Source organism: Festucalex cinctus, chromosome 9 (assembly GCF_051991245.1).
Source record: "Festucalex cinctus isolate MCC-2025b chromosome 9, RoL_Fcin_1.0, whole genome shotgun sequence".
Lineage (NCBI taxonomy): Eukaryota > Metazoa > Chordata > Actinopteri > Syngnathiformes > Syngnathidae > Festucalex > Festucalex cinctus.
In genome coordinates this window covers 3,082,332-3,107,602 of record NC_135419.1, presented here as the reverse complement: position 1 = coordinate 3,107,602, position 25,271 = coordinate 3,082,332, and the positions used below count along the sequence as shown (strand labels likewise).

General features: G+C 40.1%; 2 protein-coding genes across 7 annotated transcripts in view; one reads left to right on the top strand and one right to left on the bottom strand.

The window, feature by feature from the left end:
- pdgfrl (platelet-derived growth factor receptor-like) overlaps positions 1 to 3,249 on the top strand; it is a 5,751-nt gene extending 2,502 nt beyond the window's left edge. The window contains 4 exon segments of the mRNA XM_077532201.1: positions 574 to 725; positions 806 to 1,099; positions 1,169 to 1,305; positions 2,584 to 3,249. Coding sequence (XP_077388327.1) covers positions 574 to 725; positions 806 to 1,099; positions 1,169 to 1,305; positions 2,584 to 2,772 — 772 coding nt within the window. The 3' untranslated portion in view covers positions 2,773 to 3,249.
- An 848-nt stretch (positions 3,250 to 4,097) lies between these two features.
- On the bottom strand, positions 4,098 to 25,148 carry mtus1a (microtubule associated tumor suppressor 1a). 6 transcript variants are annotated; one of them, XM_077532524.1, is made up of 16 exons: positions 24,985 to 25,144; positions 24,498 to 24,563; positions 19,953 to 21,517; positions 19,594 to 19,744; positions 18,754 to 18,975; positions 18,232 to 18,315; positions 17,483 to 17,599; positions 14,343 to 14,548; positions 11,185 to 11,251; positions 7,877 to 8,088; positions 7,627 to 7,732; positions 7,415 to 7,488; positions 7,218 to 7,310; positions 6,086 to 6,202; positions 5,907 to 6,004; positions 4,098 to 4,985 (listed from the first exon to the last, which is right to left on the bottom strand). In XM_077532524.1, the coding sequence occupies exons 2-16, from the start codon at positions 24,526 to 24,528 to the stop codon at positions 4,760 to 4,762; spliced, it is 3,369 nt and encodes a 1,122-aa protein (XP_077388650.1). In that variant the 5' UTR covers positions 24,529 to 24,563; positions 24,985 to 25,144; the 3' UTR covers positions 4,098 to 4,759. The 6 variants fall into 6 exon arrangements, with proteins under 6 accessions (XP_077388650.1, XP_077388649.1, XP_077388651.1 ...); XM_077532523.1 differs by having other exon boundaries at positions 14,343 to 14,551; positions 24,985 to 25,143; XM_077532525.1 differs by lacking the exon at positions 24,498 to 24,563 and having other exon boundaries at positions 14,343 to 14,551; positions 24,985 to 25,148.
- Positions 25,149 to 25,271: the final 123 nt, after the last annotated feature.

Genomic DNA, 25,271 nt, shown 5'->3' with positions numbered 1-25,271 from the left:
GTTAAAATAATTCAAACAATACTTTACTGTGTTCTCAAGAGTCTTATAGAAAACATGCTAACAACATTTAAAGCCTAAATTTGTTCAATAAAAAGTGTTATACACTTACTTTTTCTCTTCCCTAAAAAGTACTTGCAATGGAGGAAGCCATTTTCTTTTATGATGCAATCAAAGGTAGCAAAGCCCCACCCCTACACATTTGGTATCATTGGAAAGCTCTGAATGTCCTCTATACTATATAGTATTGTTTTGATATCCTTCATATCCTCCTGACTACCAGCAATCCAAATTTGTCCTCTGTAGTGGACCTTTTTAAACCTGAATATCTCCCACCCAGTGCATAAGATTGAATTAACTCATTTTGTGCTCTAGTGCACATTTTGTGTTCTAGAGCATTGAATTAACTCATTTTGTGCTCTCGAGCACAAAATGAGTTAATTCAATATTATGCACTGGGTGGGAGATATTCAGGTTTAAAAATGTCCACTACAGTGGACATATTTGAATTGCTGGTAGTCAGGAGGATATCAAAACAATACTCAAACGGCTTCCCATCCTTTCTCTCTTTTCCAGCATCGTACAGAGCGACAAGTATAGCCAGCTCATCCTGACGGCGCCCTCTGCTGCCGACACGGGACAGTACAGTTGCTGGGTGATCGTGTGCGACGGACGCGAGTGCCAAAAGGACCACGAACACGCGTATGCCTCCCACATTTATTTTGAAGGTGAACGAACACGCAGCTTCTTATAAACGTCGTCGCTCATCAAATCACTTGAATCAACGGCAGCCGGATTTTTCTCACAGACAAGGACAACCTGTTCGTCCCGTCGGACATCCACTTCCAGATCGTGTACCTGCGGCCGGACAAGCCGGCCGCGGTGCCGTGCCGCGTGACCACCCCGCAGGCCAAGGTGTCTCTGCACAGAGAAGTCCCGGCCGAGGAGATCCCTTCCAATGAGACCTTGGTGACCTATGACCCCACCAAGGGTTTCGTCCTGCAGACCCCCGGCCTCGAGTATCAGGGGGTGTTCTACTGCAGGGCCGTGGCCAAAGGAACACCGCAGATCTCCACTAAATATCAGTTGCTCTATGTTGAGGGTAAAAGCTGCTCGTCAACCGTCTGCTGTTCGGCAAACTGTACCTGACCATTCATTCTGCTGTCGACAGTCCCCAGTAGTCCACCATTTGTAAGCCTGAAGGCGTCTTCTGAGCTGGCGAGCGGTGGCGACAACGTCAACGTGACCTGCACCGTGATAGGGGAGCCGGACGTCGACGTAAGCTTCACCTGGTCTTATCCCGGACAGGTGAGTGAGAGAGAGAGACTTGCCGGAAACAACAAATGAATCAGTCAATATTTATTCTGGTTCAGAACATCACATTAATTAAAGTTCTCCATAGCAACGTCTCTTACCTTTTAAGGCTTAAGTGGAGATTTAAACATTTCTACTCAGGTAGCAGCTCTAACTTCGACAGGAAGGCTACATAATAAAGTGCTAGCTAAACCGTATACTAGTTTGTGAGTACGCAACAAAACCTTAAGACAGTGGTGTTCAAACTACGGCCCGGGAGCCATTTGCGGCCCGCCATCCATTTTTTAGTGGCCCGCGACATATGCTAAAAATGGCATTTGACTCAGTTCAAATAAAATAAAAACAAAAATGTTTGGAGATGGTCAAAGTAAGAAGGGAAGGCGTAAAAAAAAAAAAAAAAAAAACAGGTGCTATTAAAGGTTATTTAAATTAACTAAAACAAACAAAAAAACTAAAATTCAAAACTCCAATTTCGTTAACGAAATAAGATAAAAACGAAGATGCTTTAAAAAAAAAAAAAGAAAACTAACAAACTACATTTTATGTTTACAAAACTAACTAAAATGAAAACTAACTATAATTATAGTAAAAATGTCCTTCGTTTTAGTCTTTGGTAATTAATTTAATGCATGAGCCTTTGGGGATGATTTTAAATGTGATTTTTAGTCGATTTATTTTGATATAAACCAGAATAATAACGTTGCACCCATGGTGTTTTTTAAATGTTGTGCACAAGTAATACACATAAAAAAAACAAAAAACAAACCCTAAAAACTAAAACTAATACTGAAACTAACTAAACTAAAACTAAGCATTTATTAAAAAAAACTAAAACTAATAAAAAACTAACAGAACCACCCTGAAAAGTAATTAAAACTAACTAAATTTAAAAAAAAAACTAAACTCAAAACAAAATAAAAACTAAAATGAACAATTCCAAAACTATAATAACCCTACTGCCATATTACAAATAAATTGGTTTATATACTGTACCATTTTTATAAATATGCAAAAGGACAAATAAATTATTTGTACAATTTTTCTTCATAACATTATGTGGCCCTTGCGTCCTTCTGATTTTCTGTATGTGGCCCTCAAATGAAAAAGTTTGGACACCCCAGCCTTAAGAGCAGAAAACAACACAACACAACAGTCAAGGAAAGATGTAACAAATTGTGTTGTGTTTATTTGATGATCTTAAACATGAAAGTTGGGCAAACTACGCAAAAAAACAACAACAACAACACATAGGACCGATTCGTTTTGTTTCAGGGCCTGCGTCCTGTTCACACCCAAACTTCATGGAGGCTGGTCAATCGAGGGCGGGGTCAAACGACACGCATCACGCAAAGCGTCCTCGACGTGGAGGACATGGAGACCATCGATTTCGGAAAGTACTCCTGCAAAGCCAAGAACCAGCACGGCGAGACTCTCGTGATGACCAGCATCATGTCCAAATAGCCCAAATAGCAAAAATCATTGTGTATTTTTGTATTTTTTTTATTCAGTATTAAAACGCTAAAAAGCTAAATGATTGATTACATTATAAGACAACTTCCCCATCTCCTCCAACACTACAATGCACTTGTTCAGTTATCCGCAACGCTTCTTCACGCTCAAAGCTTGACACTGGAAAAGACGACGGCAGCATTAAGAGCTTTGTTGTGGCTTTGTAGCCAGTCACGAGCAGAAGAATCCGCTTCAAGTTGAAAACTTCGCAGAGGCTGACATTCTAACGCGCTCCATATGTGGAATGTGTTGCACATGCCCAGAACGTGTTTTGTTTTAGTGCTGCTTTTCCACCCCGACTTTCTCAACGGTGACTTTCCACAGAAAGCTGAAGAATCATCAGCAAGTCAAAACAGATGAGCGTTTTTAAAACAATGGAAATAGAAATGATAGAAGTAACCTGCTTCAACTACCAATAAAACAGCAAGATATTCATGCCAAAAAGATCAAGCAATATGTTCTTTATATTTCATACGTAAAACAGGGCGATTTGGCCTCCAAGTGAAATTTCAGAATGAACCTAAAACACACTACAAGTGGAAAATACTCTCAACCTTTGAATGTACATTTCCAACTGTAAAATTTTGCACTACTTTGCTACTAAGAAATTGAATAGAAACCTATTTTTAAATCCCCCATTTCCAAGGATGTCCACCAGGGGTGAGTCTAAGGTCAGAGGTTTCGCCTCACAAGATCAATTTAATCATTTTGTACATTTTTTACACAATTCCATTCCCGCATTTATGAAAAGTTTTTTGGGCATAGGCACCCAGTTAGCTATAAGAAGTACGTAACACCTCCCCTTCAAATTGAGACATAGGGCAGTGGTTTTGTCTGACCACCTGAAACATAACCTTGCTGCTAAAAAAAAAAAAAAAAAAAAAAAAAAAAAAAAAAAAAAAAAAAAAGGGCTAGACACGCCCATGACGTCCTTTTCCAGTCTCTCATTACAGCAACCTGGCGATGCAGTGGCAGTCTCTGAGATGATCCCGTTTGATGTTCCGCAATGGTGAGGTACCGTTGATGGATTCTTAAATTGTGAAACGTGCTAAGGGGAAGCTGTTAAAATACCAATTTTAACCGAACCCCGAAATGTACAGGATGCAACACGTTACCAAGTTTGTAAAACAGCTTCTTGTGAGAGGCCAAGTTGTGCAAATAGTGCTGGAAACATTGAACAATGCATTCTAAAGGTTAGAGGTCAAATTAAGTTCAGTGTATTTTAGTTTCACCCAAAAAGCCAAATGCTCAACTTTGAGAACAAAACACTTCATATAGCGGGTTTAAAATAAAGTTTATTAACTGCATATTTCAACCAGCGCCAACACACCAATAATAGAATTTACACTCAAATTCTGTATAACAGACATTTCCAAGACAATGTGTAGAAGCAAAGTCACCTCTTGCCAACAGACCCCAATTTTAAAGCTGTGTTAGATTCCTCAAGGGGGTGAAGTCGGGCCCGGCCTACAGAACACACACCACACAGAATTGGGATTGGTCCCGTGAGCAAATAAACAAAAAGTGGTGGGGGGGTCACACCTTAAGGTGTGACTTAAGGTGCAGGAAACCACATCCCGAATACGGCAGGGCTGTTGTGTATCAATGAACATGCAGTGTGTGAGTGTTGAGCTTCCAGTGGCCACAAGGGGGGGCAAAAAAAAAAAAAAAAAAATCATAAAAATCATAGTTCATGACATACATGTCCTGAGATCGTTTGTCCCCTCCATCCCTGTATTGCCAGCCAAAGCTACAACATGGCCTTGCTTATTAAGTGCTTGTGTGCATCATTTTTTACAGTCTGCGTCTCTGTTTAGATCATGTCAGAGTTGATCTGGAAAATATGACGTTTACCACGCCGATAAGTCAACATGGTGACCTTTAAGACGGCCGACGCCAATGAGCCCGCTTGCTTCCCGGAAGCAGGGGGGGCCCGTCGTTATCTGGGCGAGAGCGGGAAGGCGGGGCAGGCTCCAGAGCTGTGAGGAGACTGCGAGCTCAAGTGGGATGGAGACAGAGCGCTGGGGGACGCCTTCTGCGGGCTGCTCGGTTCGCCGTTCTGGAGTTTCCAGAGCAGCTCCTCATTCTCCCGCGACAAACGCTTGTTCACGTTGGACTCCTTCTGGAGCGATTCTTGCAGGGCAACCTGCTCTGTAGACAGTTGCCTGCGAGCCACAAAATATCAACTTCGATGACCAACAGCACAGTTCTGTCCATCAAAAGAGCAAATTAATGCTTATAGACAAGCACAGTGCATGTTCGGGACTTCATCATGCATTCATGAGCAAGCGGATAAAATTCAAGTTTAGCCATTTTATTTTTTGTTTATTAAATGCTTCACAAATGAGTCAAAATCGAAGATGGCCTTGTTGGCAAATTTTAAAACCTTGGGTTTTGTTAACACTAAATGAAAACAAGTCCCGAATAAAAGTGCGATCGAAAACCTCAGTGGCGCTGCATTGATGAAGCTAAATCCATCGGATAATTATTCGTACAGTTTTCAGTACTGGCAATAATTCATATCAAATGACAAATATCCTATCTCAGCAGCACTTAGAAATGGTAATCCATGCCTTTGTTACATCTCGGCTGGATTACTGTAATGCACTTTATTTTGGAATCAGCCAGTCCTCCCTGCAGCGTCTCCAGCTTGTCCAAAATGCTGCTGCTGCTCGTCTCCTTACTGGTGCCCGTAAGAGGGAACACACAACCCCTAATTTCGCCTCTCTTCACTGGCTGCCCGTGAAATTTAGAATCCACTTTAAGATTCTTCTATTTGTTTTCAAATCTCTCAATGGTCTTGCCCCACCTTATCTCGCTGAGCTCTTGCACCCCTACACACCTGCCCGGTGCCTCAGGTCAGCAGACCAGACTCAATTGGAGGTACCGAGGGCTAAGCGGAGGCTTAGAGGAGATGAAGCCTTTTGCTGTTGCCGGTCCCTCCCTTTGGAACGACCTTACAGCAATGCCTGTTCTTAAAGCGCTTTATAAATAAAGTTGAGTTGAGACAGTAATGATATTTAAGTTTTAACAGGAGTACCGGTAAATTCCTAAAAACACCTAATTGTAGCTGTAACCTCACTTACCTTGAGAGAGCAGCATATCGCTCCGTGCGAGCTTTGAGGTCCTCGTTCTCCTGCTGGACCTTCTTAAGGCTCTCGTCCAACTTCACATTTTTCTCAAGCTGGCAGACAAAAGGAAGGGAGTGAACGATGCAACGTTTGACGGCGTCATGCAGGTCCCTCGCCTCGGCTCTCGATCTTACCAGTTCGTCAATTTCAATCATCTTCTTCTTCTGTTGGTGGAGTTGTTTGTTTTTTATATCCAGCACCACCTTCAGGCTTTCCAGCTCTTGCTCCAGATACACAGTGTGCGAGTCCTTCTACAAGGAAAATATTTTGGGACTCCTTAGCTCATTCAATCCTTTTTCTTTCACTCCTCAAAACATGTTTACATCTTTTTTTTTTTTTTTTTTCTTTTTTTAATGCAAGAGCATACAGAAGGCTTTGATGCAGCTTCTGACATGAAGAGGTGGCTTAAAGCACTGGTAGTTATTAACAACAAAAACAAAACAAAACACACATTAAAAAAAAAAACACAAAAAAAAACAAAAAAAAAACACCAGCAGTTGGCAGCAGGGCATAAGACATCAACCAGGGCCATGTTGCAAATCTTTTTGTCCGTTTCCACCAGGAATGTGAATATTGATGAAACTTAGCTCTTATGCTAATTGCTGCAAAACGGAAACAGATAATGTATTTTTTTTTTTCCCCTGCTGAAAGAAGAGACTAATCTGTCTTTTGGTGGGTTAAATGTTTTTTTTTTTTTATAGCAATAGAACAATATTCTGTGGGCCTCGCAAAATCAATCAACATCCAGTAAAACAACTGGGAGCGAAGGGGGTTGCTTCCATGAAAATGGCTGCAAGTGAATGAGTTCGGATCACGGAAAACCGGCAACAACACTTCAGTGACAATTAAGCAATCATATTGCAACTTATAAAACTTTAGTGCATTCACCTACCTCAACACCATCACATACTTAGTGATGAACTAGAATACCTTGTTTTAGCTTCAATGGAGTGGGGTATTTGTTAAACTTTAGTTTTGACTTCTTTTTTTTTTTCTGCTACTAACAGCAATTGTATGGTGGGTGGGGTTTAATGAAGTTCCCTTAATTACATGGCAGAATGCTGAGTGGGTTTTGAACCAATACTGATGAGGAAAGGCAGACTCGATCTAACTCTGCACTCAGAAGAGATTAAAAATGGGAAAGGGCAGTGTTTTTCGTGAGTTGGTATTGGTCCCAAAGCAGGTCACGATGCCAGCCATTCAAGATTTTTTTTTTTTTTTGTTATTCATGATTTTCCGACCCGTACAACATCGAGGTCAGTATACCTGACTTTCCACCAGCTCTCTCCGCTTGTCTTCCTCTGCTGTAAGCTTTTCGATCAGGTCAGTGTTTTCCCGAGTCAGCATTTCAATCTGTGCCTGCCAGAAAACAGGCACACTTTAATGCATGGCATGGTGACAGATTAATTGTCTTGGGGGAAAAAAAAAAAAAAAAAAAAATAAAAAAAATAAATGTAATTTACAGAGAGTGCCGCTTCTGAATCCTTCAAACTTGCATCCAAAGATTGCAGTTGCTGAGTGTGGATTTTCCTGAGCTCTGATGATGATGACAACAACAACGTTAAAAATCAGTGAAACGGTTAATAAATGGGTAAGCTGAATATTCAGTATCAACTTGTATGTATTGGAAACCCCAAATGACATTTAAAGCCTTTTAAAGACATTTTCCACTCACCTTCCAGTGACTGTTCATGTTGCTGTTCAACACATTGTAGCTGTTCTACATGGCTGTGCTCTAATTCCAGCTTCTTGGCCTCATGACTGACTTCAAGTTGTTGAATCTTTTTTTGGGGGGGAAAAAAAATAATTACTAGATAATCCCAGAGTATTACTAGTGAGTTGATGTGCATTCTCTATTTTTATAATGACAGATGAAAATGAAATTGAACACAAGCGCCAATGGCTCAATGGGCGCAGGAGCAAACCTGCTTTTCCAACAACGCTTTGCACTTGTCTGCCTCCTCCTGGTAGCTGAAGTGAACCTTGTCCCAATCTGCCTGGTAGGCCTGCATTCTCTGCTCCATTGGTTCCAGGTCCTTCTGGTGCTGTTCCCGCAGTCCCCGCATTGCGCAATCCAGAGCATCCTGCAAGTCCCGCTTTTCCTTTTCCAGTCGTTGCGATGAATTGGCTGAGCACTCTGCAAAATGTCAAATATGTTTAGTACACATAACTCTCGATATCCATGATGTCTGGTGTGGGTATGTAGCTTTAAAATGTGTGCCAGCTTTCGTTAGAATGATTTAATAAAAGTGATGTTGTGAATTAAATCACAATGGGCCCTTAGTGAATTTGTTTGTTACAAATGTGTCACTACTTTTTCTTTAATGTCATGTAAACACATTGTGGGCACTGCCCAAACGTGACTACAATTATATCTGCCAACTAATTATATCTGCCAACTATGGCAAAATTACCTAATGCCCCCCCCCCCCCCCCCTATATTGCTAAAATCTGGACCATGGGTAAAATATTTCATATGAGGCCCTTTTACCCTTTTATGTAATTGTTGCTCTTAAAAACATTGTGTAAGCAGAGACATTTGTTCTGTCTACGAGTCTCATTGTCTCAGCCGGAGGTGTGGACTTGAGTCATGTGACTTGGACGAGTCATATTCCAGTCATGAATTTGACAACTTTAGACTCTACTCGGCAAAATGTTAAAAGACTTGCAACTTGACTTGGACTGACTTGAAAAGACTTGCTTCTTCCACCAAAACAAAAATAAAATGTATTCATGATTGTTTCGTCTCGATGTGCGCGCGTGCGAGTTGGGGTGGCACATGACATTGTCAGGGAAGCTGCACACACACACACGCCACCTACGCTAAGGCTAATGACAAAACAAAGCTGACAAATGCATTGACACCAATGCAACAGGTGAGATTTTACTTTGAAGACGGCCTGCTTGGCGGCGTGAACGCCAGCTTGACTTCCCTTTGACATTTCGGCTTGCGTTATTAACATTTTTATTGAAATTACGTAGAGAGCGTACAAGTCTCAGACGTTCGTGGCTAGCAGCTAACTGTTAGCATCGGGTGCTTGTCTGGCAACAGTTGTGACAGTTGCTTGGCTTGCTTTTCTTTTTGTTTACAATATTGTGGACCTTTTATAAAAACTAGTTTTAAAACAAACATTTAACTCACCCAAAATAATATAATCTATTCTACGATGTTAAAAGGACTTGTTGTGACTTTCAAAACAATGACTTACTCCCACCTCTTGTCTCAGCTGTTTATATTCAACACGAGCTGCTGTCGTTGCTGACTGACTAAATCTATCATGCAGTTTTCATTGAAGATGACCGACTATGGATCCATCCATCCATCATTCACAATAATGTCTGCGAGTCTGATAGTTAACTGTTGAGTTACAGAGGAATACAACAACTGTAGGAGTGTCGGCAGAGTGGAATAACCGTAGCAGATCCAGGAAACAGAAGCAAAGCCAATAGTGGGACCAGCTATCAGGCTCTGGCACGTAGAGGCCAAGAAAGTGCATTCCGCAACCATGCGCAACTGTGATCTGGTCATATGAGCCTTTAGTCCAATTCCGCCCCTTGAAACAAACACCATTTGGCTCATATGGTGACTGTGGATCTATTTTATACCAGAACCAAATTAGATGCTCTGGCCCACAGTTTCACATTGGGAGCAACAGATCGAGATAGATGTAATGTGTGGCAGTTACTGGATAACATTACTGGCTAAAGAGTGACATCAATGGATTTTTTTTTTTTTTTTTTTAGGAGGAATGTGAGGCCTGCAATGGAACGTGAACACGAACATTTTCAAACAGTTGTTGCTACAGTACAAGCGACAAGGTCAACTTGAGGTCCGGGTAGCTGACGGACCATTCAACAAAAGAATGTTAGATCAGTGCTGAGTATTTAATAGCGGTCATGTGTAAGTCCCGAGGCACTTGAAACGAAGCGTGCGCGTGTGTCTGCATAACAAGCAGAAAATAAGATTAACGGAAATAAATAAATTTGGAAGCGCTGGTTTTAGGGTCAAGTAAGTGGACAGAAATTAGTTTACAAATATTTTTTAAGTCAAGGCACAAACTTTAAGTGAGCTTGTTAGTATTGTAAATGCATTAATAAGCTGCTCACTCTAAAATATTGGTCTGATCTCTTTAGGTGAAATGGAATGAAGGAGGTGTGGGGGGTGGGTTGGGAATGGCATTGCATCAGCCCCAAAAGACAGCAGCCCAATGGGCCCTGTACGTCAGATGGCCAGTCCAGCTTTAGGCTTCACTTATTGGTAGTTTCAAAGTACTCAAAGCTCTGTTACCTCATTCACCCAGTTGCACAATGATTAATGGAACATATGCCTATGGTGGGAAGTAAGTGCTTAGTCAACTATCACTTCAAAATGGTTCCTTGAACACAATTACTACTTTGCTATGAGGCAGGGCTTTGGCACCATCTTGAAACTTTACCTTTTTTTTTTTTTTTTTTTTTTTTTTTTACAGTGAACCTTAGCTGAACAGGTTCCACGGGTTGGGTTGATGCAAATCAGCAACTTCATGAATAGCAAACTGCAAATAAGATGGTGTTCACACCAATTTGTAAAATTAGCACTACTACTGTTAACATTTTTTATTTTTATTTTTTTTTATAAACTGACTAAATGAACAAAAAGCTTGCTTTAGTGGTTGTTGTGAGATAATTGGTGTGGTCAATTATTTTGGAGATCTGTTTGATGTTTTGCTTGCACACAGGCCACAAAGAATGAAAACGAGATTCAAGCATGCTGCACCAAAGCAAACAAAGTAACAAAAATGACAACATAATGAATGTCTGACTGCTTTTAAGATGACATCGTAGCCTTACTATTATCGGTGAATTGGAAAATCTGTTTTGATTTAAATGAACCGAAGACCATCCTTCAAATGGTATCACACGCTATGTATCAAGATACATATTGAGCCGTCTTTTATGAAAGATGGACAACAGGTAAAATCGGGTTCAAGTTAATTCATTTCTTTGAAATGAACAACAATATTTTGGGCTACGGAGAGCTTGCAACTTTAACATGACAAAAACTACAGATGTACCTTATTGAATCATAATCCCACTACATCAAATGGTTCCTGACATGTATCGTACCCCATGTATTGGGATAAGCATCAAGAGACCCCCCCACTTGGTACCCATTGGGTTGACTGTTGTGAAAGTTTGAACAAGTGCCATATTAAGTGTGTACAATCACCAAGTGCTTGTCCGGTCATCTTACCGAGCTCTCCTCGGAGGCTGACCAACTGCTGAGAGAGTTCTCTGCATTGACCCGCGGCTTCATCGCGCTGCACACAAGTTAAAAGAGATCCGACACATGAAATCAATGCGACGACAAAATTCTGACAAACGTTTGACAGAATTCAGATTGCTTCATTATTGTGATATAAAAAAAAGACAATAATGCCACATATTATTGAAAAGTAAAAAATACAACAATATGAAGAAGACACGGATGTTCATCGGAATGTTTAATGAATGCAGTTACCAAGCCAGGATATTAGCAAATACAAATACATGACTGCAATTTAACTGCAGTTGCTGACAAAAGTAAACATCAGGAATAAGGGCAGGAGAATTTTAAAGCAAAACTTGACAGACAACTCGCGTTCAGTGTTATCTAGGTGGAGCAGCACTTGCTGCAGTGCTCTTCCAAGGTTTCAAGATGAGACGCGTAAACTGCTTAGACAATTTAATTTACAACTACTTCTGTGCTGGTCCCCAATTATGATCACAACATGCGACATTATGGATGGTCTAAATGTTAAAAAAAATAAAAGCAAAGGTGAACCACGCATCACTCTCCAATACTTAATCTGTGCCTATAAATGAAGAGTCTATGGACGTTACCTGCTTTGGAGCATGAAGGCACAGTTTGCTGCCTGAACAGCCCATGACATCAGCCTTCGATCCCTGGATAACCCTGCCCCCCACCGGGGTTTGGACCCACCAAGTAAGCCAGGACAAACGGCGGTCCAGGTGGACGCACCACCTCCCCTCACATCCTCCTGGATTACAAGCTGCTGCTCCAGCTGAGCTAACTGACTTCTAAGTGCACTGCTGTATTAAAAAAAAAATAAAATAAAAAAAATAATAAAAAAACACGCTCACAAAGGGGCAGGCTTCAAAAAGGAAGAACAGGCTCCTCCCTACTGGAGGTGAGGTCACTTTAAGACAGCACATGCAAGCAGTCAGACTGCAGCAACCAGATGATTTGGAGAAATGATGGAGCAGACCTTAAGATGGGAAGTGACCTTCCCAGGGGTACATGAGGACAGCTTTCATTACTACCACCCCCCCCATTCACATCCAAAGCAGCATTAAATCATCCGCCAAAGCTCTGGACCACTCCCCTCTGTGGACCTCATGCTCACAATTCCACTCTTACACACCCTTTTCATACAGTGACACATCAGATGTCCACTTTCACTTTTTAGCAACGAATCTCAGGCAATAATGATGTGCAGCTGGTTGGCCAAACTCAATCAGGCCAAAGAATAAGAAGCCAATTCACAACTATCACCACTGGACGAGAAAATTGTTCTGTATAGGCCTACAGGGAGAAGTGCTGACAAAAATTTAAAATTGCCAAATTATGTCTGCCAAGAGTTGATTTCAGTGGAGAAAAGTTTTGTTTTTTTTCCCCTTTTCCTTTGTGAGTGCCAAGAATGATAATCATTTTGGTCCGTCCAAGTACCTTATCGTCCTATGTTTTTAATGAAACAACAGTAGACAAAAACAACAGCATCTATTATGTTAGATAAGACTGATTGGGCATAACATGCAGTTAGTTTCTCCACAGGTCACGATTGTGTCCCCAGTCAAAGCAAAGAAGATACATAGTGTTGCTGATGATGATGCGCATTGGGCATACAGTAGAATATCACAAATTACACTCTCTGAGAAATACTTTGACTGTCAAAGTCAATAAGTTATTTGTGTGTATCTGCTGCTTTGACAGCCAGCTGTCCACAACATTATCACACCACCCAAACAGATGATAAGGAACAATGTGCAGAGCTGGCTAAGTGGTACGGCCGCAAGCTCATTTGACCATATCAAGCCAACAGCTGGGGCATTCTCACACTGTGATGGGAAGAGCCGTCATCTATTCTTGGGCCTTTGAATGACTAGTAGTTTCCACTCTTCACCACCGGCACACAATAACCGGCTCATTTATAAGCATCCTTATCTTTACAATACTGTATATAGAATTTTAATTAAGTACTCCATCTTATATCTTGCTCATGGAGCTGATGTATACTACATTCATTGAGTGCTGTGAAAGGGATGTTGATGCAATCGGTTTTACAACCCTGTCAAGCAAAAGAGAGAAATGATGCGGGGATCAGTGGTTGCATGGTCAAAAGTATCAGCGGGAAATGTGTGGACAGTTTCAACACAGACAGCTTCAACAATATCGACGCGTGCTTCAAGCGAACTCCTTCTTGTAAGCAAATTTGAAGCTCCCTCGTTTTACGGCTTAAATTGTGCATATTGCTGGCATCTAGTGGAAAAGCCTCGTACCTCCAAAATCATCACCAGCAAAACGGCATGTTTGTTCAACCATTCAACCCTTTCGATTGGTAAAAAAAACCCCATAAAAACATGTGTGAACTGACCAAAAGCATACATTCGTGAAAAAGATACACCAAATTGTGACATAAGAGATTTCAGTGTATACACATGCTGTAATTTTTCCTATATATAAACATGACGAAGCCAATTTTTCTTCTTGCTTTTTCTTAAAGTAAAGTTATCTTTAACAAGCGCTTTGTGACAGCCTTAGCTAAACTTTGAAAAAAAATCCTATTGATCATACCACCACCTATCACTGTTAAAACATGTCACTGAATAAAAAATAAATAAATAATACTGTGAGCAATTTAATTCTCAATGCATTCAGAGTCCCTCCCAGAAACCCTCTCACAAATTAACGCAATCAACCTCATGCATGTTAAAGACATAAAAGTAAAAACCAGGATGTAACCAGACTGTCAATTTTCCCAAGGCATAATATTGTTTTGACAGTAATATAATAAGGAATTACGATGATTGAAGTTGAACTGTGTCCTGATCTGTCAGGCCTGTTCATAATGGATCGGGGCAAGAATACACACTAGAGGCATTTGGTTCCTGGAAGCCAGTCACCTGACACTGCTCGACGCATCATATTCAAACAACATGTTTAAATATCAATGCTTGAAAGAAAAACTGTTGAGGTGATGAATGTCTGTATATATATTATTTGCAATATAAACACTGCCATATAACACTGTTGGTAGAACTGGCCGTTATTCTCAAAACAACTGTGCATATATTTCCTCTTTAATTGTACAATTGTTAAAATTTTCAACAAAAAAAAAAAAATTATCCTACCTCAGCCAGCGCTTGCTGCAAGACAACAGTCACCGCTTCAAATCTGCAGTTAGAGGCTGCAAGCAGCCCCCCAAGAGTCTGGATCCTCTGGACATTTCCGTCATCCCGTGGGACATTGGGTGGCACCACATCTGGAGGTCCAATATTCTGTTTTGCTTGGGATGCTGACACTTGCTGTCGGGAACAAGTCTTCACCTTGTTCTTTTCTACTGTAAAAGAAAATGTATCAAGAGTCGTGATAGCATTCATGATCATCATCATCAATCCCCCTTCCATAAAGTGTAATAATGTACTGGCAATTCCCAGCACTGCTTCACAGATAGCGCGGCATAAAAATGGATCCTCTAAATGCAATTAGTTTTCCATTTCCTAATTCAAACCAGAGCTCTGTGGACCAGGTCACCAAGGGCAGCTTGCTCTGCTAGTGCAAGTCCAGGTTTACATCAGTTTTATAAATAAATCACCCACCCAACACTTACATCATGAACTATTGGAATCCAAAAAAACAAAAACAAAAGAGCTTTGTTTATTAACAGTGAGAATAGAAAAAGACCAAGCTCAGACTATTTTAACATAAATATTATGTTTATAGTAGTATAAATAATTCACATGTAGAGGGGGAAAAAAAAAACAAAAAAAAAAAACAACGAAAACTAACTGAAACTAAACTACTTTTTATGTTGACAAAACTGACTAAAACTAACTATAATTACAGCAAACATGTCTTTCGTTTTAGTCTTTGGTAATTAATTTAATGCATGAGCATTTGGGGATGATTTTAAATTAGATTTTTACTAGATTTATTTTGATATAGACCGGAATAATGACGTTTGAAAGTATGTCACACAGAAGTGACGGCATCTAGCAGCAGCCAATAGAAAAGCACCAAAAGATGACGTCGCTCCCATGTTTTTTTTTTTTTTTTTTAATATTGTGCACAAGTAACACATTTTAAAAAAAATAATAAAATAAAAAACTAATACTAAAACTAACTAAACTAAAAATAAGCATTTTTTAAAGAATAAAAACTAACAGAACCACCATGAAAACTAATAAAAACTAACTAAAATGAAAAATTCCAAAACTATAATAACCCTACTGCCATATTACAAATAAATTGGTTTATATACTGTAGTATTTTTCTAAATATGCAAAAGCACAATAAATTATTTGTACAATTTTTAGGACTAAACACAATTTCTCTTCATAACATTATGTGGCTCTTGCGTCCTGATTTTCTGTATGTGGCCCTCAAATGAAAAAGTTGGGACACCCCTGACGTAAGGTAATATAAGTAAGTGTGATTGATAGAGCAGAGTAAAGTTGTTCAAATTTAAAATCTATAGACACTGGATGAATTTGGTCTGACCTTTCTAACTCGTTGCCTGTCAGCAAATCTGAGTTTACTTGAATGAGATTGCCATCTGCTGTCTGCACAAGAACCATCACTTTCAAACATCAGCAATTACCTTGAATCCATGTTCATATACAAATAGGTTTTGAAGTGTAATGTGATGAGAAAATGGGAAACGATAAATCAAAAAAAAAAAAAAAAAAAATCAAATCTGCAAGTTGTTACAAACTGATCCTCTTGCTCTCGACAAAAGATGTCAAACGGAAAAGGGGAAAACAGTCACTGTGGTGTTTTTGTTGGCATGCAAGGAGATGTCACAGCATTGAACTGGTGATGAGTTCTGTTCGTCACGTCATCATCAGTCACTCTGAGTTCTTTGTTAGCACAATGAAAGAAAAATTCAGTTCAGTCATACTTTCACATTACATGGGACACTGTTTGTTCGCCACAGCGCCAGATTTGTGAGATTTCTAAACAAAATTGTAATCGTACTGTTACTTGTTTAGATATGTTAATTTTAAGAATTGTAATTCCTTTAAAACTAAATGTCCTTATATTTTCAAAAATCAAGATAACTAAGTTTCCCCACTGTACTGATCTCCAGTCACTGTGAGACTCGACGTCAAGCCCAAAATAACCTTGGTTCATTTCAGGTTGAAACAAGATAAGTGAGTCTCTCTCCATGTGGCCAAAAAGGTCCCTTTTCTCTTTCTCATCCTTTTCACTCATGCACAAATTTAAAAACAATGCATTGATATTGAAACAGATGTACATTGAAAGCTAACATTCCGATCTCATTTGTGTATCAACCAGTAGTCTGCCCTGGATGAAATTACGGTGACTGCTGCATTTAAATGAAAGCTGAACCTTCTGCTTAAGAGACAACTTTAGTAAACATCCAAGCTAAACATAGGAGGCACACACTTTACAACACAGGTCAAGTACTGTGAATAAAACATGAGCAAATTTAAATTGACCAGAGGCCATATAAGCCGAGCAAATTATAAAATCGAACAAAATGAGGTGACTAACCTGCTTGGAAAACCACTGTGTTTTTCCAGCATCCTGACAGCAGCTGAATGTTTCGGAGTAAGTCTTTTGCTGTCAGACGCACGTGGATGTTTGAGGGCGAGAGCTTTGGTAACCATAACATCTCTCAAAAAATCAAGGCAGAATGCCACCGCATACGTATACAAGTATTTGTCCAAAAAATAAAAAATAAATAAGTTCAATGTTATAAAGTTGGCGAGAAACCCAAGAAAAATCTGCAAGGAACAAGTCGCAACCTCCCCCCCGAAAAACAACGATGACATTGAGACATAACAGACAGCGAAACTTGAAAGCACCCAGGTCACCATGGAGTCTCCAAGTAGGACATTCTGCTATATTCCGTATATGCAAACTGCTGGTAAAGCGAGGCTTCAGTCATTGGCCAAAACGCTAGCAGCACAAAACGATGGTGGCTGCGCTTGTAGCTGAGGCAGGATGCTAGGGCAGGAAGGTGGGTGGGTGAGGGCTTCGCAAGGTTGAGAGTGGCGATGGGAGGGGCAAGCAGGATTACTGGAGCCAATGGGAATTTGATCAACTCTCACCATGCTCATGATGTTATACCATCTCCCCTCTGCTTCACTTCTACTTAAATGTAAGATTAAAAAGAGATGACAGGCCAGCTCTCTGCAAGGTTGTCACTGTTAGTTGAACTGAAAGAAGCCTTGAAGAGTCACATTCATACTTACATAAGGTATTTCTCACTGGCCTGACTTCTGTTAAAGAGAAACAAGCTTACCTGGTTTACTTGGTGTTAAACCAACGAATCTAGAAGGTGCAGTTCTTTTTAGAGGACCAGAAGTAGACGCAGATGCTCCTTTGTTGGTACGAGTAGGTGTGTTTGTTGTGGGTAGAACTGTTACGGACACAGAAAGACGTTTTAGAGGAGAAACTGAGTGATCAAATAATAACCTTAATCTTTGATGCATGGGGCAAAAGTAAAAAGCTAGATTCCGCAACGCAAATTCCTAACTATAGAATAGTGTGGTGGTAATAAATGATATACTTGGGTTTAGGGATTCAGCTACGAGCGTTTAGGACACTAGAGCTGTCAAAATTAATCGACTAAATCGGTGAGTAATTTATCAAATTTATCAACAACTATTTTAATAATCAGGTAATCATTTGGAACCATTTTTTTTTTTATTTAAAATTGTCCTAATCCACTAATTTCAGCATATCAACAGTAATTGTTCACTGATGTTTGTAGTCCTTGATGAAAGAAGACGGATCATCTTGTGTTTAATCACAATTAAACATTTGTGAACAGCTTTACGTTGAAAAACAATGAATGAACCGGTAAGATGGTAGGTACAACACAACCCCCACCCCACTTTTTTTTTTTTAAATACACTTTAATGTAAAATTAAAATAAATCAGATTAGTCCATTAAATAATCGATTATAAAACCATTCGATAGTAACAGCACTAACTAGACACATTCCAACATGTGCATGTTGATTTTTGTGTGAATGGGTGTGCTCTTACTTGGTCCAGTCCACCTTGCAGGGGTTGGTATGACTCTTGCTTTCGTTTTAACAGGGGTTTGTTTATGTGCGGCTACAGCAGAAACTGTGAGGCAAGCAAAGGTAAGAGGTTCAATCTTTCGAGTTGCAAGTTTGCAAGTCTAAAATCGTCAAATTCATAACATGAGTGACTCTAGTCCAAGTCACATTACCCCTTTCATAGCCAAGTTATGCGGTGTAAGAGCGCATTTAGATCATAAAAAGAGCATAAGAAAAAGGTAGAAAAAAAAATGTTTTAATGTGGCTAAGCCTCACCATCTTAGCAAATGAAGAGCTATTAAATCTAAGGAAGATTTGCCTGCAGGGGATTTTCGACAAGTCTTTGCGTTTAAGTGGGTCAACTATTAAGACCCTCTCAACATCTTGTTCAAAAAAAGAAAAGAAAAAAATCACACCTTGAAAACAATCAGCAAAAGTCTCATTTCATAACACACCAACCCCACCCGGACCCTGACACCCCATTGTAAAACACCGCTAGGCTCACCTTGTGTATTTGCTGCACCTTCCTTCTGATCGCTGTGAATGCTTCCTTTGTTGAGCCTGCTGGATGGCACCCAAGCCTTGCGAGGTAGTTGAGAGGTAGGAGTCGAGGGAGGACCCATGGAAGAGGGACACGGAGTTGCAGGTGGACGGGATACACTCAGCTGGGGTTTGACACGTGCCGCCGAGGCTTGTTCTCTTGTTCCCCAATTCCTCTGACTCCCCGCTATGAAATGGAACGGAAAAAAAAACTGGTTAGATTGGACAGACTGCTTAGTGGCGCATTTCTCAGGACTGAAACACAACATTTTATAAAACATATTCAACATTTAATACTGTTAATTAAAAAGTTAACCTACTCTATTCTTAAATGACCATACGTAAATAAAACTCACCAATGTTATGTACTCCAGACAACATGGAAAATTTACAACAACAAAAATATTGCCTCAAGTCAGAATGAATCCTTTTGGAGAGTGTCTGTTCGTGACTGTGCTATTTAAACATTAATATTCTATGTGAACAGCAGTGCTGAACTTTCCCGTTCCTCCCTATGTTTTTCCAAACACCAAAATGAGTTCTAATCACAGGAAGACTCATTTTCCTTCCCCAGGACTGCTCTTAAAAACGATGACCAAGGGAAAGTTAGGAAGAGGCTGTTTAGACTAGACAAGAAATCTGACATGAGATTATTCTAAGGGTCGTTTCCCTGAAATACAAACTGGTAAATGTCACCCTCTAATGGAGAAGCTGCTAAACTTTTTCAAAAATATTGTAGCAACCAAGCGAATAGATACTTTATAATTTATACAACTTTAAATGTACTTGCAATGTTATTATTTACCTGCAATCCTATTCTGCTTAGACTGTGGGGTGCCAACAGACTGAGGAGCAGGCCTGGGACTGGCACTGGGAGGTTGCGAAACATTTGGTCCTTTTGGTTGGTTTTGGGATGGCTCCGATTGGGTTCTGCTCTTTGCCCTGCCAGATACTGTCTGCAAAGAGGTTGGTGTAAGACTCCCTCCCAAACTTTTTTTAAAACTTCCCGTTGAAACCGATACATCAGACAAACAGATCACAGTCACATCTAGAGAATCCTTCATGTTCAAGTCTAGACCATTTGCAACTCTTTCAGGAACAGTTACATTCGTATAAACAGTATATGGATCATTGATTTTGAAAGAATGACAAAAATCTACTTACCATTAGGCTGATTTTATTCAGCACCCGAGGACTAGGGCTTGCAGCAGGCCTTTTAGAGGCCTCAGTCTGCGGGGCCAGTTTTCTCTGGGAAGAGTTGTTTGGGGTTGCTGGTTTGTTTTGCTTCTCCTTTCTCGAAATTGTAATGCTAGATGAGGATTTGGAAATCGTTCTCCGTTCCTTGGGTGGCTGAGGCGAGGAAGGCAAAGTCTCTGACGAACAACGAAGCCTTGTCTTGAGCTGACGCAAAGCTGGGCATAACTTGAACCCAGTTTTGTTTGATGTATTCTTTGGAGTTGGTTTCTGACCTTTCTGGAAACTTTTATCGGGGGATTTTTCAAGGGATAATACGCAGAAAGTTTGGTTGCCCTTGGACTGAGCTGCTGAGTGTTCTACTTGGCTTAAACCGGTTTCCTTTTCTGTGCTGGCTTTGCTGCATTGCGCTACAGAAGATTTCATTGCTGTAGTGGATACGTTACTTTTGCATGCTCCATTGCCCACAGTATTCTCAGATGACTGTGCGATTGTTAAACCCAAGTGAGCAGCGGTTGGATTGACTCGTCTCTGAGCATTGTTTGCTCTTTTTGCAGGATCAGGAACAAATACATTGACATTCCTTATTTTACTTGGACTAATTCTGATAGTTCCGCTAGGAGGTTCAGAGCATTTAGTGAGCACAATTGTATGCAGTCGTTTATTTTGTGGCGATGACACTGACACCGTTTTTTTGTGCACAGTTCCTGTCATAACTTTAGAGTTTACATTCCTCAAAGCCGACTCAATTTGCTTGATTTTTCTGAGAGATGCAGGTAGTCCCATAGCACAACGATTTGGAGGCGTGATTGATGATGGTTGCTGTTCATTGGGGAATATTGTTGGACTGCTTTCAATGCAAGGGGATTCTAAAAGGGAAGGAAGCATTTGTTTTGCAATGTTTAGTACTGGTGTGGAAGTCTGATTATCGTTATCCATGTCCTGTAGAGTTGACAGAGAAGGCACAACGGTAATACATTTTTCTGGTGTAAAAGCTCCAGAGAAATGCGTCAATGGCTCCGATTCAACACAAGCCAACTGTTTATGATCTGGAGATTCTTCACACACAAAGGTCCCCTGAAGACCGCCAGGATTTCCATTTGGCGTGAACATAGCAGATTTCGGCAAACTCAAATTGTCGTCCTCAGAAGCAAGCTCAAAGCTTTTCGACGGTGTGAAAGTCGTGCCAAGGTATGGACGCCCTGAGTTCAAACAAATTTTTTCACACACATCTGGCAGTGTGGCTGTGGGCGGCATGTTGATGTCAGGTGAGACGCCGGCCTCTCCATCACTGTGATGAGAGATTCTACCGGAGAAGTTCGGTAGTGATGGAGCCAAGAATACGTCGGCGTAAGGACTTTCAGCAGGAAGACACACATGGATGTCTTTGTGTGGTACAACAAATTCATTGTAAGTCAAGTTAAGCGTTGAATTAGACATTGAGAGGTTGTGGCAAGGTAACAGTATCACGTTCTGAAAAAGACATCCGTTTAGCAGCACTAATCCAGACAAATGTGCTGATCCTCCATGAACATCTGTAGACGAGGAAAAAAAAATTGTTGTTACTTCTAAATAACCATAAATGCAAAGTGCTACAATGTTAAAAAAATAAAATAAAAATAAAAAAAGGACTTGACTCATTTTACTTTACTTATACAATAATTTGAAAGCCAAATCCAATGAAGTTGCGATAACCATCCATTTTTAACCGCTTGTTAAATAAATAAAAACTGAATACAATGATTTGCAAAAGATCTATATTTAACTGAAAGACTACCAAAACAAGATGTTTAATGTTCAAATTGATGTTTTTTTTCCTTTGTCTTTTATTTTTTATCTAGTACAATATCTTTGAAGTACAATTCAGTTGAATTTACCTTGCAAGTAAAATACATTTGCACTTTATTTTTCAGAATTTTTTGTCTCCATACGTTTATTTAGCTCAAAGTTGTATTTCTTCTTTTCTATGCACAATGTTAATATTTAAACTGCGCATGTTGCAGTATCTTAAAAATGTTCAATGTACTTTTTAGGAATAAAATATAAAATTTTAGATTACCACATAGACCAACTATACTACTATATTGGACATTTTGGCCATACTTAGTGAGTCAACTATTTTTTTTATTTATTTATTTTTTTTTTTTAAAAAGGTGGTATACTTGGTTTTAGATGGAAACGGATGTCACGCTTCCATGACCCCAAAAGACAAAGGCTGATGATTGTAAAATGATGCTTGAAGTTTCAAAAGAGCGTTTGCTTGCACTCATCATAGTCCACCATTGTAACAGTATCTGAGTGAACAAATTATTCATGACTTTTTCGGCTCAAAGAAAGCGCTTTGTTTGAGCCACGAGCAACACAACCCTTTACAAACAGCACAGGCACAAGCTGTTTCTAAAACGAGTCTACTGAAATTCAGTAAGTTGCAATTAGCCAACTCTCGTTTTTAAGTCTTCTTCTAAGACAACAAAAGCACCATTGTGGTTCATACCACAGGAGAGCATCATATCAACAGTGTGAGCATGCAGATTGACTACACTTAAAAGTGAAGTGATATTTAAAAAGTTCTTGCTACAGCATGCTTTGCTTACATTTTAGTTTATTTCATTTGCCAATACCTTTGTTAGCAACATGATAGGAAAACCCTATTTGAGTTTCTCAGTTATAGGGAAGCAGCAAACAGCAAGATAAAGACCTAACGTCATTTGACCGTTTGATTAGTCTCGGTTTTCGATTATTCAAGTTAAGAATTCCATAGAAAATACAAAAAAAATGTTCTTACACGAACACATTTTGCTTATTTGATCCAGTATTCTTATATATAATAAGCACAAGTAAACCCCAACATCATGTATGGTAAAATTGTACATCAAGAGCAACGACACCTTGGAAAAATAAACATAAATGAAATAAAACATCACTATACGACCAACTAAAGGATATTGACCAACTGAGCTAGCAGTAGTTATGAGACTCACTTAACGGCAATTGTGCAGACGCAGCTCCCTCCTCGTGTTCAGTCAACTGTGCAAACAATGTCACATTTTGGGTCAAGGTGCTTAGCTCTTCTCTTTTTGACGGCCTTTCATCAAAAGCGACATTTCCTACAATTCTTGGTAGCAGTGCAAGGGTCAAAGTCTGTGCCCAGATCCAAGTCAGCCAAGAAATGAACACGTTAACTCATCCCTGCTGAGCCCAGGACAGGGGCGTGCGGGGGGAGTGGCCGCAGACTGCCAGGCTTCAATGGCATTCACTGTTGCTAAGCAGCCAAAGTCTCTCTTATGAGCGAAAGGATCAGGCAGCCTTTTAGAAACGGATAAGTAAAAAGAGGATCGGAATGCGGTGTCACAGAGGAATCCTGCACAATCCTAAAATTCTAGACAGAAAGCAGTTTGCAAGTAATCCTACTGGTACTCCCCCTGACAAAACATGACACAATAACTGATCTTTCAGCAAAAACATCACCTGTCCAATGACTAGACTAATGCTGAATACACACACAGCTTGACACTTGATCCCAACACTACAGCAGCAGTGTGACACCAAAGTCCAAGACCCCTAAGACACTTGCTATTTATGCTTAATCTATACGCGTTACGAGACCCTTGACAGCCAGGTACTATGGTCCAATCTGGAGAGGAGATAAATTTAACTCATGGGGAAAGAGTTAAAGAGTCTAGGAACCTAGACAATTGATATGATTGTATTTTATGCATTTTACCAATGATTTTCCAACTACAGTAGTTGTGAAGAGTCATTTTAGCAGTGAAACAAATTTTGTGTTTTAAACAGAATGAGCGCAAAACCCAAGCCATATAAAAACAGTGATTTCTACTTTCCTAAGACTTTTGACAAGTTGGCACAAAACGGATTAGGTTGCTTTCATCTATGTTAAAATACTGTTTTTTTTCCCCCTTCCTTTTCCCAACCCCCTCGACTAGCGTGCAAACAAGCTAGAGTAGATTTTCCCTTCCAAACCCAAAATGCAGGGTGACATTTTAGGGATTTTAGTCAGTAATAGGGACAAAAGGTGTCCTGAGCTCCAGAAGGCCGAGGGCTGCCTCCTCGTACCCGGGCGGCGAACTAAGGATTTGGGGCTCGCTCCGCGGGCCGGAGGTCGCTCCAGGTGGCACGGGGTTCGTGCCAGCAGGGGAAATGCCAAGAGCATGACAGCCACAGAGCACCTCTTTGGGGTGGCAGCAGCGAAGCCTGGGTGCTGCTTAGCCACTGCCAGGTGATTTTAGCTTCGTATAGCCTTCCTTTCTGTGGCGTTGGCTCCAGACACCAAATATTTGGTTTTCTTTTTACGTTTTTACAATGTGTGCGAATGATTTGATGATGATCAGCAGTGGGAGGAGAATGTGTCAGGATAGTAAAACCCAAAAATGGGGGAATTAATAGGTGTGCAGTGCATTACTTGGTGAAGACACTGGCACTAGTATATGAATGCCATTGAGTGAGCATGGGTGACTACTGTTGGGGTTATTTGCAGTAATGTTAATTTAAAATCACCTGTTTCCACACACGAGATGATTGCCAACATACATAACGGCCGGATTATCCTCCAACAAGTGGTCTCTATGTATAGATCAGACGACAAATATATGGTAAATGCTCCTGCTACTATAGTCCATAAATCATGCTTTGAACAAAGGCTACATGACAGCTACTGCCAATTTAAACCTCATTCGTTATTAAAGCTATAAATTGCAACGACTGACGATTTACTACATTTAGGAATAAACAAACACAAGTGCCACAATTAACTCGCCAGAGAGAGGAATTAGTTCGACGTCAGAAACATGACATCATTTGCTCAATTATCTCAACAGCCTCTAAATGGAATAGTGGAACAAAACTGACATCGTAACATCGTTAGCGTAAGTCACGATATGTTTGTGTTTGTCAATTTATTATCAGTTAAACTACGGGCACGGGTAGAATGAATGCAAAAGCAGTGGTTTGTAGCCTAATAAACGTCTTGAAACAAAATGTTTACCTACTGTGATGCTAGCTTCGAGGCAAAATGATTCCCTCAATTCTTCAACAATGCTGTTTTAGAGCTTTAGAAATATCAAGAGTTGAGCTCCAATTTTCGAATCACGTTCACATTTCTTGCACACGTGTGACTCGATTAGTTGTATGAACTTTGACCCTCCTGCTTGTGCTTACGTCGATTAAAATACATCACCCTTTCATGAGCCTTTTTATGTTGCCGTTTTTATTGAATCTGTCTTAAGTTAGTTTTAAGGTGTTTCGAAAGTCATCATTTGCTTATTGGTTAAT